Consider the following 17,004-nt stretch of genomic DNA (forward strand, 5'->3'; position numbering starts at 1 on the left):
ATATTTGCTCCATGTACGTCACTGTGGTCTTCATTGTGTAACTGGACGCTTTGTCCTGGTGATTGATCATGCAAGATGTGTCGCTGCCATATACGGATGGAATATCATGGCGGAATAGTGGCACAAAAATATTTATCTGGTAATAATCTCCATTTATTACAGCCTTTTTGTTCACTTTGCGCAGTGTAAGTTTGCCATTATAGAAATAACAACCATATAGCCGCGTGGGAAACGTTCCACATATTCACGTACCCAATCAAAACGACCTGTGGAATCATGGAGACCCGCGTGACCTTTCTTACACGTTCCGACAAGTACACCCATGCCTCGTTCAGAATCACTTCCACGTATACCATACAAGATGGCATTCGTACAGCTTTCAACTGTTTTCCTCTCCATGTTATGTTTAGGGACAGAGCATATAACCTCGACACTTACATTTCTTTATCAAATGAAAATCTTGTGCAATTATGTGATTTAGTCGCGACCGAACGTTAACATTCTATTGTCTTCGCTATTGTTCTTGAAACTTAGGTTTTCAAGTCGCACCAACGAACGTACTTTTCGTATTACAGGGTTACGCCCGAGTCTCCAATATCTATTATGTCCAATAGGGAGCAGTAGGGCCGCCAGTTTGGTTGCGATTTAATACAGCATTCATGTGTTTTTCTGACACATGCTACCTTTTTGTCATATATTGTTTACTTATTTGGCTGTAACCATACCAATACCGGAAAGGGATGTAGCCTTCCCTCAAGTCCGTAATTTTCGGAGCTACATGATTGTTTATATACACAACAGCCGCCTTCTCTACAAGTCAACGTACAGCACTTTCAAAGTAACCCCATTTCATTCATGGGCGTGTTCATGTTACCTAGCGATCGAATTTAGAACCATAGACTTGGAACAACCATCTGTAACTCGCACAGTGAACTCTGAAATTAAACTTAACAAAATTGAATTAGAGAACTTAAGAAAACATCTGATGTAAAAGTGATGAAAACAGATGACAGCAATGGTGACTGGAGTAAAGGAAACCGTACAGCATGAGAGCAGGGAACGGAACAGATTAATAGTTTTTCAGTGCCTAAATAGTTTTGTAATTTTTTTAACAAACAAACAAACAAAAAAATCTATATGGTACTGCTTTGTTTGGGGTTTCCCAATATGAACTACGAATATATTCCAGGATCACTGTCATAAATAAATGGTAATTAATTATTTAAAAAAAAAAAGTACTGAAAAAGTTTAGTTTACTAAAGGACTTACTCTTATAGGCTCGTGATGAAAATTTTCAAGAATGTAGTACTGAAAATCTCCTGTTTAGATGTTATGCTCGCTTCATTTCGTTTCATTTCATTTCATTTCGTTTATCCTCTATTCTGTATAAACTTGGCAATTATTTTCCGACAGTATATAGCATTCGTCATGCTTAATTGAAGCAGTACATATATTACACACATTTGTTAAACATAATTCATACATTTATACATTATAGTTGTTGAAATATCATTATACCAATATTACAATATATCTTATACATTAATGGACCTATCTTGTTAATTTACTATTACTATTTACATTGTGACTATTTCATTGATTATATTCATCTATTGTATAGAAGCAATAAGACAATAGGTAGTCTTTTAATTTTCTTTTAAATACAACATTAGATTTCAGTTTTTTTAATTTGTTTGGTAACATATTGTATAGCATAATGCCAGCATACTTTACTCCCTTTTCGTACATTGCTGTTCTATGGTTTGGTGGATGTAAATTAAGTATTTTTTTCTTGTGCTGTAACCATGCACGTCACGTCACTGTTTGTTGTGTACTCATTTATACTGGCTCTTACAAATTCTATTAAGCAATATATATATAAACACCGTAAAGGCACTATAGCTAGTTCTTTAAAATATTTCCTACAGGACTCTTGCAGTTCTACACCAGCCAGGATTCGTGCAACTCTTTTTTGGAGAACAAATATATCTCTACTTTTTACAGTATTTCCCCAAAATATTAATCCATTCCTTAGTATCGATTCAAATGAGCAGAAATGTCATGTTTTTGCTGTATTTCGGTTTATAGTGTTTTTAATAATTTGTACAGCGAAACACGTTTTTTCTTAGCCTATTAGCAATTTTTTCTATATGATAATCTCATTTTAAATTTTCTGATATGCGAACACCTAAAAATTTTACGTACCTAACTTGTTTTATTTAGTTTTCTCCTATTTTTATACTTCCTTTATCTAGATTGTTGTTAGTTAATTTAAAGCTTATTGACAAGGTTTTTTTTCTGAATTTACTATTAATTTATTATGGTCAAACCAGTTTGTTAGCTCTTTTACGGTATTTGTTATGTTAGTAGCTAATTGTTGTTAGTTTTCGCCTGCTATTGCTATACTTGTGTCATCCGCGAATAATGTGTTTTCTTCGAAGTTTAAATTATCCGGAAGATCATTTATATATATATATATATATATATATATATATATATATATATATATATATATATATATATATATCAAAAACAGTAGTGCCCCAAGAATTGATCCCTATGGTACGCCGCATTTTATTTTCTACAGTGCACGGCGCCACTAATATTTATCTCTGTTCCACTCACCCCTAAATGTTAATAGTAATAATACTGATACCACAGTGTACAGCAAAAACGAGTCAAAGATTTTTTGTATGTTTATTTTTGTTTTTAAAATTTCATCTTATCCTTCACCCATTTCAATACCATAACAAAAGTAATTCTTAACGATTTTAAAACCACCGAATCGGCATATGATTCGCTAAAAGGTGTCATTCGAGTGGTGTAAGCGCGGCTTATGCAATTCTTCTTACATCTAACGTTACGGAATATCGTATAGATATATAGACACCCTCTCATTCTCTCTCTCTCTCTGTGAAAAGTCATACTTTTGGATTGTTTTTGTTCCAAAATATTTTATATCTTCGTACCTACTAACAGTACGTCAATGAAACTTTGAAATATACACCCTAGGACATACAGGGTTTCTCGAAGTATATGATCCTGGGGCCTCGCAAGGTTAACCTATTTTTTAAGAGAAGAAATATCCTTTTGAAGAAAATCATCATCTCAGGTCAGCAATCTCTCGTTTGGTTTGACACAGATTTCCGCCCTTTACTATCTTGGCCAGACTAGGCTTTTTTCCCTATACATAGGTATCATGTACTGAAATGAAATTACATCTTTCAGTTTTACGTCCAACGCTTGTGGCGGCTAGGCTAAAGGAGATGATGATGATGAGAAATGAATTGAACGGTCGAGTGAATAAAGTGGGAGGAAATGGGAGAACCCCGAGAAAATCCACGCACACGGTGTTTGTCCACCACAAAATTCACTTGGCGCGAGCTGGGATTCAGCCAGAGACCCCACTTACTAGAGTTGAACGCTCTACCGCTCAGCCAACGCGGCCCTATATCTTATATTATTTGGTCCCTATCTTTCAATCGTGGTCTTTCTCTAGGAGTCTAGGTATTTTTCTTTCTGCAATTCCCTCCATAGCTACTACCATGATTCTTCCATGTCTCATAATGTGTCCAATTATCGTATCTCGTCTTTTTGAAATGTCCTTCAGTATACTCCTTCCCCCCATCCCTACCATTTCCAACACTCTCTCATTTGATATCTTGTCCGCCCAACAAATTTCAATATTTTTCTACAACACCACATTTTAAAGGCTTCCATTTCCATTCTCCATCCTAGTGTCACTGTCTCACATCCATACAAAGCCACACTCCACTCATATGCTTTCATCAGCCTTTCCTTCAATTTTGTGCCGATGTCTCCGGCTAGCAACTTCCGATTTTCTTCAAATGCCTTCTTCGCCTCAGCTAATCTGGATCTTACATCTTGCTTGCACACGTTATCGCTCGTATTTTATTCCCTACGTAAAATAATTCCTACACTTCTTCCACCAGGTGATCCCCTATTTTGATCTTTATTTTTCTTGTTTGTTTTCAAGTGTAACTCTAGCGCATACTGTTTAAGACTGTCTATAATTTTTTCTCACTCTCTGCCCACATTACGAAATCGTCAGCAAATCTAAGCGTATGTATTTTCTGCCCAAGAACAGTTATTCAGAAGACAATGACTAACAAACCATAGACCTAGGGGTAGGAGCAGAAGAGCTGACATTATTTTTCGAAGTACCTTTTGTGCAAGTATCTAATTCTAGGGCATGCATATATGTATATATATATATAAATTAAAAATTCCTGAAATTGATTTTCAGGACGCCCGTATATGGCTGCAATACGTTCAATATTAGATTGGATCTATCAAGTCATTTCTCACACTAATCTTTCCTTTCTGTAAAAACTAAGTTATTAATCCTTACAAGAGATGTACACAATGGAATATTTATTTCAGAAGTTAATTTCTTCTTTTGTCGTGATTCATTATTCCAATGCGCAAATGTTGTCCAAACTCATCGTCCCCTAGCTATTTTGCTTATCATTCTTTACTTGCTGTTCAAAAATGATAGTAACATTCATCGTATTACCACCGCAGACATTGCTCGATACTCTGATATCTCTTTCAATTTCTGCTTATCTCAAAACTAAATATTTTCGATTCCAGAATTGGCACCCATAAAGGGCATAGTATCCAATGCTATTTATATATGTCCAACTGAAGTTTTCATATTGAAATCATATACTGTAGATAGTGATGTGAGGTAGAAAATTTTCCGCGCAAAATTTTCCATTTCGGAAAATTTTCCACTATTTTTTTCCGGAAAATTTTCCGTTCTAAATAAATATCAATAATCAAGTAACTGTTCCTCAGCAATCATAAAATTGTTTGAATTCATGTACAGAAATGTTTAAATGTGAAATATCGTTTAAAGAATCTAAAAATTTTCATGGCTGAGACCATTTTCAGTACTATGTAGGAACAAGTGAAACAATTTTTCACGAATCGAAATATTTTCTGTCTTATATGGAAAAATTGAAGAACTTTTTATGAGTCGGAAAATTTTCATCATTTTGAAGCAAAAAGTAAAACAACTTTTTGTAAATCGGAAAGTTTTATTGCTTTGTAGAAACAAGTGAAAGGAATTTTCATGGATCGGAAAATTTTCATTACGATGTAGAAACAAGTGGAAAAACTTTACATAAGCCAGACAATTTTGAATATTGTGTATAGTGATGTTAGGTGGAAAATTTTCCACTATATTTAACTGCACATTCAGCTACAAAATTGAATTTCTGTAGAGGAAAGTTAGTCAACAACAAATTATCATTTTCCAATTAGCTTTCGGGAACCGGAAAATTTTCTAATATTTCAAGTTGGGAAGTAAAATTTTACACAGTGTTTCTTTCTCTCTCTTCCTCTGAGAGCTCCTTCGTTGCTAAGCGGTTAGCATACGCGCCTTTGGCATGGAAGACCTGGCTTCGATTCCCAGCGGGAGCTCATGTAGTTTGGATTCCACGTAATTAGTTGCTCCCGTCTTATATAGTCTCGCTGCTGAAAGGGACGTTAACTCAAAATCAACTCAATTCAACTCGTTTCTCTCTCTCTCTCTCTCTCTCTCTCTCTCTCTCTCCCTGTTTGTGTGTATGCAAAGTGCACAGAACATACATTGAGCTCATAGAGTACAAAAATTTCAACTTATTAAAAGTCATGAATATTTTCCGATTCATAAAAACATACTCCACTTATTCCTACATTGTTGTTTAGCCGTAAAATTTATTGGTAATAAATATTGTCTTAAAAAGTTTTATAAAGTGAAAATCTAACGATTCTTCATTTCAAGAATGTTAAAAAAAATTCAAAGCGTTTTCCCCTCAGAATCCACCTTTGATCTTACAATATTAGATTTCGTCAGTTTAATACGCATAAGACGGTTTTCTCATAGCTTTACTACTTTTATAGATTTACATACTGCAACATTTATAAATAAGTAGATATAATATGAAGTGCCTACTGTAAATTTTTGACTACCCAAAATTCGAGTTTAAGTAACTCATGAAAGCAAATACTGACCATTTTCTGGAAATAAACATTTATTTATTCATATATTCGTTCAGAAGAGAAAGTGAAATATAACTAATAAGGAAGCTGATTTGTGTAGTTGTTCTTCCAATAAAATAATAAAAGAAGCATAAAAGGCAGCACTATTAACGCTGCGTTCTAAAAGCATCGGATCATCATTATTTCTAATATATTTGTATACATAATAATGGTAGTTTTACAATACAAATATCTGCTCTAAGATGTTGATTATACAAAATTCCAATATTGAAATTATGATTTACGGGTGTTAAACACAATAAAATCATTTTTTATTATTTTCTGTTACAAAAATAATCTTCATAAGGAACTTTTATGTAGTTATTTCATTACATAGGCAGGCCTACATGTGAAAAAGTAGTGGAATTTTCTGTTTCTGAAATTGATAAATTCACAAAGGTTTCCTTTCAATTTCTTGTTACATTTTAGATATTGGAATAGGATATTTGTTCTCTACGAACTCGATGTTCCCTGCACTTTACACACACACATTCACACACACACACACACACACACACACACACAGAGAGAGAGAGAGAAACACCGTATATTTTTGCTTCCCAACTTGAAATATTAGAACATTTTCTGGTTTCCGAAAGCTAATTGGAAAATGATAATTTGTTGCTGTCCAACTTTCCTCTACAGGAATTGAATTTTATAGCTGAATGTGCTGTTAAATATAGTGGAAAATTTTCCAACAAACATCACTATACATAATATCCAAAATTGTCCGGATTATGAAAAGTTTTTTCACTTGTTTCTGCATCGTGATGAAAATTTTCCGATTTATGAAAATTCCTTTCGCTTGTTTCTACAGAGCAATAAAACTTTCCGATTCGCAAAAAGTTGTTTTACTTTTTGCTTCAAAATGATTTAAATTTTCCGACTCATAAAAAGTTCAATTTTTCCATATAAGAGAAAATATTTCGATTCGTGAAAAATTGTTTCACTTGTTCCTATATAGTACTGAAAATTGTCTCAGCCATGAAAATTTTCAGATTCTTTAAACGATTTTTCACTTTTTAACATTTTTATACATGATTTCAATCAATTTTATGAATACTGAGGAACTGTTACTTGATCACTGATATTTGTTAAGAACGGAAAATTTTCCACCTTACATCACGGCTAAACAACGATGTAGGAATAAGTGGAGTATGTTTTTATGAATCGGAAAATAATCCATTTCAAAATTTTCCGGAAAATTTTCATCACTGTACATGACAGACAATTTTTCGATTCATGAAAAATTGTTTCACTTGTTCCTACATAGTACTGAAAATTGTGAGTCATGAAAATTTTCCGATTCTTTAAACGATCTTTCAACTTTTAAGATTTCTATACATGAATTCAATCAATTTTATAAATACTGAAGAATTGTTACTTGATCACTGATATTTGTTAAGAACGGAAAATATTCCGGAAAAATGTAGAAGAAAATTTTCCATCTCACATCACGGCTAAACAACGATGTAGGAATAAGTGGAGTATGTTTTTTATGTATCGGAAAATTTTCATCACTGACTGTAGATTTTTATGTCTTGTCATCATTTTTTCATAAAATTAATCAGCAACTCTTATGTTCCCATAGCAAAGTTCGTAACAAAGAATCGTCTATTCTTTCTCCAATTCTATAATCCTTCCGAGACAAAGGACATCCACGAATAGAATCCAACGAAGCAGCATTATCGGACTCCGGTCCGTTCCTCATTATACAGAGGAAAGTACTCTACTCTACGTATACGCTGCATTAAATGCGACCAGAGCCGTCTTGAAGTATATATTTCAACAGTGACCGTTATTAAGTGTTGGCTGCGAACATTCTTCATATTGTGAAAGTGTATGAATTAGTACAATTTTAACAGTGAGAAAAGTAGTTTTAGTTTTTAGGATGTTTACTCATTTATTAGGATTCGTAATCTTCATTCATTCCCCTTCCACTGGATAAAGGAATGTAAAATACATCAGGTAGTCTAAAAAGTTTTGAGCCTTTTCCGTTAGTGCTTTAAGTCTCAGGATATATAAGTCACAGCGAGCCAGGTCTAACGTCATTTGACAATTGAAGCTAGTAGATGTGTAAAAAGGGTTGGAATTCTTATAACTAGATGAAAGGTATTGCGCTGTGAAGTTAAGTGAACTTTCCACAAAACTACGCTAAATTTTAAAATTTTATTTTAATAAAGGGGCAAATGCTGGAGATTGCGCAGGCCCATGAAGAAATTTGTACTGCTTACGGGCAAGATATGTTATCGAAACAAACAACCAAAATATGATTCAGTTGTTTTCGTTCTGGAAATTTCGATGTCCTTCGCAGTGGATGACCAATCACACGAAAACGTGGATGATATTGTGCTAAAAGTCGAGCTGGCCACAAAAAGAAGCTCGACATTTGGGTGTAACATGAACTGACTCAAAAACATTAACTCGAGCCATTTCTGAAACGGTTGATCAGGAGTGCCGCGAAGTGGATGATCTATAACAATGTGCAATATACGATCGTGGTTGAAACGAGAAGCTCCACAATATGTAGAATGAAAAAAATGAAATGAAATCAAAGTTTTATGTCCCATGATTATGCCGGTTAGGCGAAAGGAGACGGTGATGATGAGTAATGAATGAAATGGTGGAATGAAGAAAGTGGGAGGAAACAGGAGAACTCCGAGAAAACCCACGGGCACGGTGTTTGTCCACCACAAAGTCCACACAACGCGAGCTGGGATCGAACCAGGGACCCCAAGCACCGGAGGTGAACGCTCTACCACTGAGCCACCGCGCCCTCTCCACAATCTGTGTCAAAGTCCACACTGAAGTCAGTGAGGTTATGCTGCGCGTTTAATGGGACTGGAAGGGCATCGTGGATTACAAGTTGCTGCTGTCGGACAGAGCGATCGACTCGAACCCGTAGCGTAGAAAGTTAGCGCGAGTGCATCTAGCGATTCAAAAGAAACGATCGGAACCGGTAAATAGGGAGTGTTATATACAACGCTGACAATACCAGACCATATACATCTTTAGCGATCAGTCAGAAATTGAGAAAACTTGACTGGGAGGATTTAATACAATTCACTGTATAGCCCGGTTCTGCACTGTCAGCCTATCATTTGTTTTGGTCTCTGCACAACTCCCTGAATGGTATAACTTAGTTTCAAAAGAAATTTGTGAAAACCACGTGTCACAATATTTTGATCAGAAACTACACAAGTTCTAGAACGACAGGATTATGGTGCTGACAAGAAAATGGCTGAAGGTCATAAAACAAAATGGTGCATACATGGTTTCATAATGTTATTTTCAAATTACAATAAACATATTCTCAATTTTGACCTCTTAAGACTCAATACTTTTTAGATAACCTGATATAAATAATTAGAAGAAATTTAGCACAAGTGAAAGGTTCTTCGTATTAAAACTAAATGTAAGAAAGTTAATGTGCGGCAAGTCAAGGGCTGGTATTCATAAGTAATATGTCAATAAAGTAATAAATGAAATGTTCTAGTTTATTCGTATCTGTATTATTCATTAGTAATACGTCTCTCCGAAAAGAAGATACAGTATTTATTATGAGTAAGTAATATGTCAATAAAGTAATAAATGAAATATTCTAATATTATTCTTGTCTCAGTGTTTTATATTCTTATCTATCTAGGAAAATCCATAATACAATAAAAGGCAATAGCATGTAGTGTTTATGTTTTATTGTATGAATTTGTCTTTGTCCTTTGCCTGTAATACGCTTTGCATGCATAACTATTAGTAAATGTAAGGGCAAGTTTTTCATAGTAACGTTTTATTAATTAGTTTTATTACATCGACTGAAATAGTACTTTGTATTATTATTATTACGAATGAAAACCTTATAAATTGTTTATTTCTATCAACGAAATTATTTTACTCCAGCACTTTTCAACGAACTTAAAGAAGTTCGTTACTGAATTCTCTGTCTGTGTGTCTGTCTGTCTGTTATTTGGGACTTTTTCAATTTTGAACCCTGCATTCAATAGAGCATCAAAAGCTATCAGATAAAGTTATTAAATTTTTCGCGTCACTCTTACCGTTCCCGAGATATTGGCCAAAAATGGCCGATTTCCAGAGATTTAAGGAGTCATATCTCGGGAACCGTAAGTCATCCAGAGATCATATTGGTGTTGATCAATATCTTAAAAAATGGTAAATATTTTGGCACTAAATAGTAACCGGTGGCAACTATCCAACTGGCCACTGGTTTGGTCAATGGCCAGTTGGCCAGTGGCCTCCAATTAATATCTGTACCAAAATGTTTACCATCCTCTTAGGTATTGATTAACAACAATGTCATCTCTCTATCACTTACCGTTCCCGTGATATTGGCCAAAAACATTGCCAATTTCTAGATATTTAACGTGCCATAGCTCGGGAACCGTAAGTTGTAGAGAGATTATATTGATCTTAATCAATATCTAAGAGGATGGAAAAGATTTTGGTACCGAATAGTAACCGGTGGCCACTGTCCAACTGACCACTATTTGGCCAGTGGCTATCAATTAATATCGGTACGAAAATGTTTAACATTATTTTAGGGATTGGTTAACACCAATATCATCTCTCTATGACTTACCGGTCCCGTGATATTGGCCAAAAGATAATTCCGATTACGGGAGAGTTAATGAGCCAAATCTCGGGAACCGTACGTCACACAGAGATCATATTGGTGTTGATCAATACCTAAGAGAATGGTGAACATTTTAATACCAAATAGTAACGATGACCACTGATTAACTCTCTACTGGCCACCAAAAAGTTGGAATTTCTAGATATTTAAGCAGCCATATCTCGAGAACTGTAAGTTATAGAGAGATGATGTTTTACTAATTTTTGCGAGAAAGAGAAGAAGGTGCGGATAAAAAGATTTACTTTTACATCAAGGAACACGCTCCATCTCTCCATTCTTTTTTAAGTTCGTTCTGGCAATGTTCATGGAGCATTCTCAACTGTTTTTTTTATATTTTTTTTCATTTTTTTTATACTTACATGCTCTCCCACACACTCAACAAAGTTAGGTACAGTTAATGATACCTACGCTGTGTGACCGTTGAGTAATGCTTTGTGTATTGGCATTTCATTCGCAAAACTGCAAAGACTTGTTCCTTTCTTTATTAGAGCTCTGACACACGAAACGGATCCTTCAGCTGAAGCTATGATGAGTGCAAACGACGCACTGTAAAGAACAAAATTCGTGTGAATCCATTAAGAGGTAATTATATTAAGAAAAATAAATTTGCATTTAACACACAAGATTGCTTAAATAATATGATGCGAAATATTCGTAAAGAACAAGTAAGGATCAAACTATAGGGCAATCTATTGAATCTTGAAATAATATCACAATAAACTAAAACTACATCGAATAACATATATGAAGCGAAATATTTATATATGTAAAATAAGTTACACTGATATTTTTTTTTATATATATACAAGAGAAAATACAACCACCAAACGTTTCGTATACAGTCATTAGTTATATTCCACACTACGTAATTTTCTATACAGGTTTAAAGGTTACTTTGCTTTCAATTGCACTTTAAAAGTTTAAAACATTTCTCGAGGCTAAAGATAAAAATAAAGATTGTAGAATATAATAGCTTACAAAACTTTAAAATTACTCCCAGTAAAATAATTAGAATCTTCAAAAGGATCTCAACAGGTAAAATTTATTCAAAAATTTTATTTTTCTAGGTTTAGAGACAGTGCGAATAATTAAATGGAAATAAGGTTATACCTATTGGAGATGGAAATGACACGTCGGACAGAAAATGCCTTGTAAATTTAGCAGCAACCAGTTGGAAGAAAAAGAAGACATAAATGTTGTTTTGATATAGAAAAATAAGTTGTGTTAGTTACGAAGTATGTTGATTTGTAAACATTCGTCCAGTACATCATCGTCGGGCTAGAATATATACAAATAAAAGTTGTTAATGGTAACGAATACTTGGTATCAGAAATTGTGAGCAGTACCCATTGTATTAAGGTGTGTACTCCGAGTAGAATCTCGAAACAGATGAGTTACGCTGTTGAGAAATTACCTTCTGTCTATGTTACATCCTGTATGGTTGTTAATAAAGTATTGTTCTCGTGTATTGCGATCGAATTTAGATTATGTTGGGTCACAACTAAACCTAAGGACAGTAAGCACTAATTGTTTACCGGTGAATTTAATATGGTAATTACAATAACTGGCGACGAACGAATTCGAACACAATGGCGAACATCATTTCCAACTCTTGAGACCTTGAATACTGAAGAGACAGACGATGAAACTTACTTAGAACGCTTCCTGTCTTGCTAACGACGTGCTTGAAGCAAAGAAAGTATGTATAATATTGGTAATGTGTAATCAGCTTACTAAGCACTATAGGAGCTATAAACATCTAAAAAGGTTTTTGAATTGACGTATGATGACAATAAAACGCTTATTCTTGACCAATATAAACGAGCAACAAATTTTATAGTGGAGTGTTATAAATTTTACAATTTAAAGCAGAAGGTAGGGCAGGTTATACACGAGTATATTTTGCAGCTCAAGGCTCAAGCAAATAAATGCAATTGTGGGCCATGTATTAACAATACTTTAATAGATCAGATTGTTTGCGTGGTAAATGGTAAGGTAGCTGGGAATAAATTACTTGCCATTACAGGCTTAACCATGAATAAGACCACTGATATTGCGAATGAAGTGGAATTTCCTGAAAAGAAGATTAAGATCTTTTACAGAACTCAAAAACAACTGGACCGCTTATCACAGTATAAAGGAAATACTTCAGCTACGTATCAACTACAAAGTCAGAGTAACCAAACCAAAAAGTATTTCCAGCGTCAAGTACATGGCCGCAAACATTAAGAACGTCAGTTTCTTGCCGCTGTTTCTAATACACATGTTACAAAATTTGGGTTGATGGTCTTTAGTTTGGGCGACAATTATGCAATGGGTGGAGCTCCTAATGTTGGGATCAGGCGTGTCAGGTCTCCGCCAAGTAATATCTGTTGTATAAGTTCGATCCCTGGATTAAGCACTAGACGGTGTACAAGTACGTAAGATTGAAGACAAATTACTGATTACGGCACGCAAGAGCTCTCTAGAGTACGAACATGTTCCCTCTTAACACGTACTGACCTGGTGCGAATACACACATACAACAAAGATATTCTTTATACTGAAAATATTAGCACACACAGCGTGTAGAAAAGACGTAAACTTCCGACACTTTCACTTTCATGGAAATTAAGTTTACCTATTAAACTTATTTATTGAATACTTCCAGCTTTTCTCAGATAAGGAAAATGTATATTGCCACACACTAGTAATTCATTTGCAAACATCAAATAGCATAGAAAAAAAGTTATTGTTTCTGAGTTCAGTGCTAGTTTCTGGGATACAAAATGTTCGCTTGTTGAAGAAAAAGAAAAGAATTACTGGTGGCTGCACACACAATTAACAAAATTCATGCAAAATTTGCACTGACAGTTTCAAGAAAAGAAGACTTCTGACTATTTTAAACTTGGATATTTAGTATTCTGCAAATAAATTTGTTTCCTAAATTTATCATAAACTAATAATGAGTGCAGGATTCAAAAGCTGAAAAGAGACTCACACTTATAAAATAGCATTTAGTTCATTATTCTGCATCTTTTAAGAAGTATAAACATACGTTAAAGCTTTATAGTTTTAATAATTGTAGACTAACACTTTAATTATTTCCAGGTACGAAGTAATGGTGTCGAATACTTAAGTTCAGTGGAAACAAGAAATATACGAGGAGTGATTTACATTTTCCTTTTTTTTTCTTTCTTTTTTTCTTCTTTCAGGGTACATTATAAAGCTCGTCATTACAGTTGGAAAGAAGTAGCACTTAGGTCTGCCGTCAGGTGGAAGAACAATACAAAGAAGTGTAATCCCTGGTAACTACAGCACATTTCACCAACAGCTGTAAGTACGTGAGCGGACAACATAGAAGGTGATCAGCAAGGACAGAGCTGGACAACGTGGTTCTGTGGAAAGAGAATGTACAGACTGTAGAAAGTGTTTTCTGGCTCATGGTGGTGCAGTCAAGTCTCGTCGCCAGTAACGAGTTTGGACATGAAGACTTCTGGATCCTGGCTGCAGCGTTGCAGAAGATCACTACTCACGTCCTCGCGCTGTTGTCTTTGTGCTGCATTCAGGGATTTGGAAACCCACATGGCAGACACCTTACCCATCTTAGTATGTTCGTGCACTATGCGGTGCAGAGTGATTCTGGCAAGTTCTGTTGCTGCCTCCAGTTCCGTGAACGTGATACACCTGTTGTCCTGAATAAGCCGCTCCACTCTTGAAATGTTCACTGGTGTTGTCACAGTCACTTTCCTTCCAGAACTGGTTCCCTTCTCCGTTGATGTGCGGCCACTTTTCAAGCCGCCCACCCAATTGTACACAGTTTTGCGTGACGGTGCGTACTCTCCACACACTGCCACCAATCGCCTGTGAATTTCCGCAGTCTGTACACCCTCTTTCCACAGAAACCATGTTGTCCGCTCACGTACTTACAGCTGTTGGTGAAATGTGCTGTAGTTTCCAGGGGTTACACTTCTCTTTATTGTTCTTCCACCTGACGGCAGACCTAAGTGCTACTTCCTTCCAACTGTAAGCTCCTGACGAGCTCAATGGTGGACCCTAAAAGAAGAAAAAAGAAAAGTGTAAATCAATATGGAACGGCTATTATTGAAATGGATTAATAGAGAAATGCAGCGATGAAATGAACACATTACAAGAAGCTTGTCCCAAATTACCTGCTTACATGTTGCAAGCTCGACGCTACAATTCTTGTGACGTTGAACAACAATAACAACAACAACTACTACTACTATAACTACTTTATTATATTATTATTATTATCGCTTCTCGGTCTTTGGCCCTGGGCTGCTCACTCTTACTTTGGAATTTTCAACATCTTTATCTGACTCCTTACATCTGTGGGCAGCTGTCCCTTCCTCTTAGTTGGTGGGGCTAGTAACAGTGCGAGTGTTAATCAACCGGTTGCTGTTTTTATAGTGATTTTGTGCTACTGAAGGGCTCGTGTGGCTAATCAGGGATACTTTCCATCTTGTCTTGGTTCTATTTTATTTGGAGGGGTCGTGTGATCTTCATTGTTTTAATGATCCTCTGGCAGTGCCGAGAAGCGATTTCGTTTTCTTTTTATACTTTTTTCTTCAGTTTGTCGATTGTCCTTCTCTATTTGAGCTAGAGAAGAGGATGTGTGTGTGTTTGCTTTTTCCTTTTAGCTTGTATTTTTAGTTACTTGAGTTATATATAAGCATGCCGGCATTAGGTAATTGCCTTATTTGTAATGCCTCAATCTATGGTAGGCAAAGAGCTGTCAAATGCAGTGTTTGTTGTGAGAAATCTCAATTGAAATGCTTGCAAAATTTAGATGAAGGAATAATGAAGTATTATATATGAATTTTAAATGTACAAAATGTGCAAATCAGGAAAGTTTAGCTCAAATAAATCTGAGGCAACAAATTTTGGTAATCAAGACAGTAGTACACAGATTATTGGTATGAAAAATTCATTGGTATTTCAATCTGGTAATCAGAATAAACCTCAAAAGGATGAAACGATATCTTTGGTAGTTCTTCAAAAACAAATCGAATTGTCTTTTGTTAATATGAAACATATTTTTCTTAATGAAATCAAAGCCTTGAAATTTGAAATAGCCAGTCTAAGAGAAGAAAATAAGGAACTTCGATCTCTTCTTAGAGACAACAAATTTAACATAGTTGAGGTAAAGAATTTAGAATTAACATCAGGTAAAACCTTAGATGTGTCTCAAGGTATGGTTAACCATACATCTCAGTCAAAGGTTGATAATGGTTTACATGAACTTAAGAGTTAAATAATAACAAAGATATTTAAGAGGAAAATGAGGGATTATGGACAGAAGTTGTCTCATGGAATAAAAGGAAAATTAATGATAAGAGACCAATTGTAGTTGTGAATTAGAATCTGGGACGAGATGTTAAATGCGTAAAGTGAACATTGGTTGCAATAACAATAAAACTGATTTAGTGTTTAGTATGGGGAAAAAAGTTTTATTTGTTACTAGATTTAGTCCATCTGCCTCCGTTGCTGATGTGGAAGATACACTAGAGGAACACCTGAATTCTTTTTAAGTATACTAAATTGAGAACTAAATATGATTCGTATGCATTTTTTTAAATAGAAGTCAACAGTTGTGATTATAATGTTAATGTTCCAGAAATTTGGCCTAGAGGTATTCTTATTGGCCATTTTTACGGCAAATTAAAAGTATTTACCGATGGTAATGGTCAAAATGCCTTAAGTTCAAATGCAGATGCAATCCAAGAATAGTTATAAAATTTGGTATCAGGACATGCGTGGTCTGAGGACCAAACATGAACAGTTTTTCTTCTCTGTAGCACACTGTGCTTAAGATATAGTGGTCATTACTGAGACATGGTTAAGTGATTTACATAACAGTGAGGATTATTTTCCGGATGTTTATAACTGCTTTAAACCTGACAGAATATATGAACCTAATGTTTGTGAAAGAGGTGGTGATGTGTTATTATGTGCTGTTAACAAAAAACGTCAAAGTTATACGAAGAACTGAGTTTGAGATCTTTAAAGAATGTATTTTACTTGAAATTGTTAATAGAGCCGGTAAGAACTTATTATTACTGTGTACCTACATTCACCCCAATTTGCTTCCTAGTGTTTATGATAACTTTTTAAATAACATCCTTTATTAAAATTAATCCTTTGAATTATGACTTTCTCATTATTGGTGATTACAATATACCAAAGGTAGATTGGGCCAATAGGAATTTTCTTCCCGGCATACATTATTAAGCCAAATGCAAGGCCAAAATTTTATTTTCATTTCTGGACGATTATAATTTAAATGCTGTTTCTAATGTATCAAA

The 17,004-nt window shown here is 34.9% G+C and overlaps 1 protein-coding gene across 2 annotated transcripts in view; it reads right to left on the reverse strand.

The window, feature by feature from the left end:
* Positions 1 to 17,004, reverse strand: part of LOC145686458 (uncharacterized) — a 136,753-nt gene that overhangs the window by 43,821 nt on the left and 75,928 nt on the right. For both annotated transcript variants that reach the window (XM_081759775.1, XM_081759776.1), the window contains one exon: positions 11,105 to 11,242. In XM_081759775.1, the coding sequence (XP_081615901.1) occupies positions 11,105 to 11,242 (138 nt within the window). The remainder of the gene's footprint in view (positions 1 to 11,104; positions 11,243 to 17,004) is intronic.

This window comes from Thermobia domestica, chromosome 5 (assembly GCF_964235325.1).
Source record: "Thermobia domestica chromosome 5, izTheDome1.hap1.1, whole genome shotgun sequence".
Classification (NCBI taxonomy): Eukaryota; Metazoa; Arthropoda; class Insecta; order Zygentoma; family Lepismatidae; genus Thermobia; species Thermobia domestica.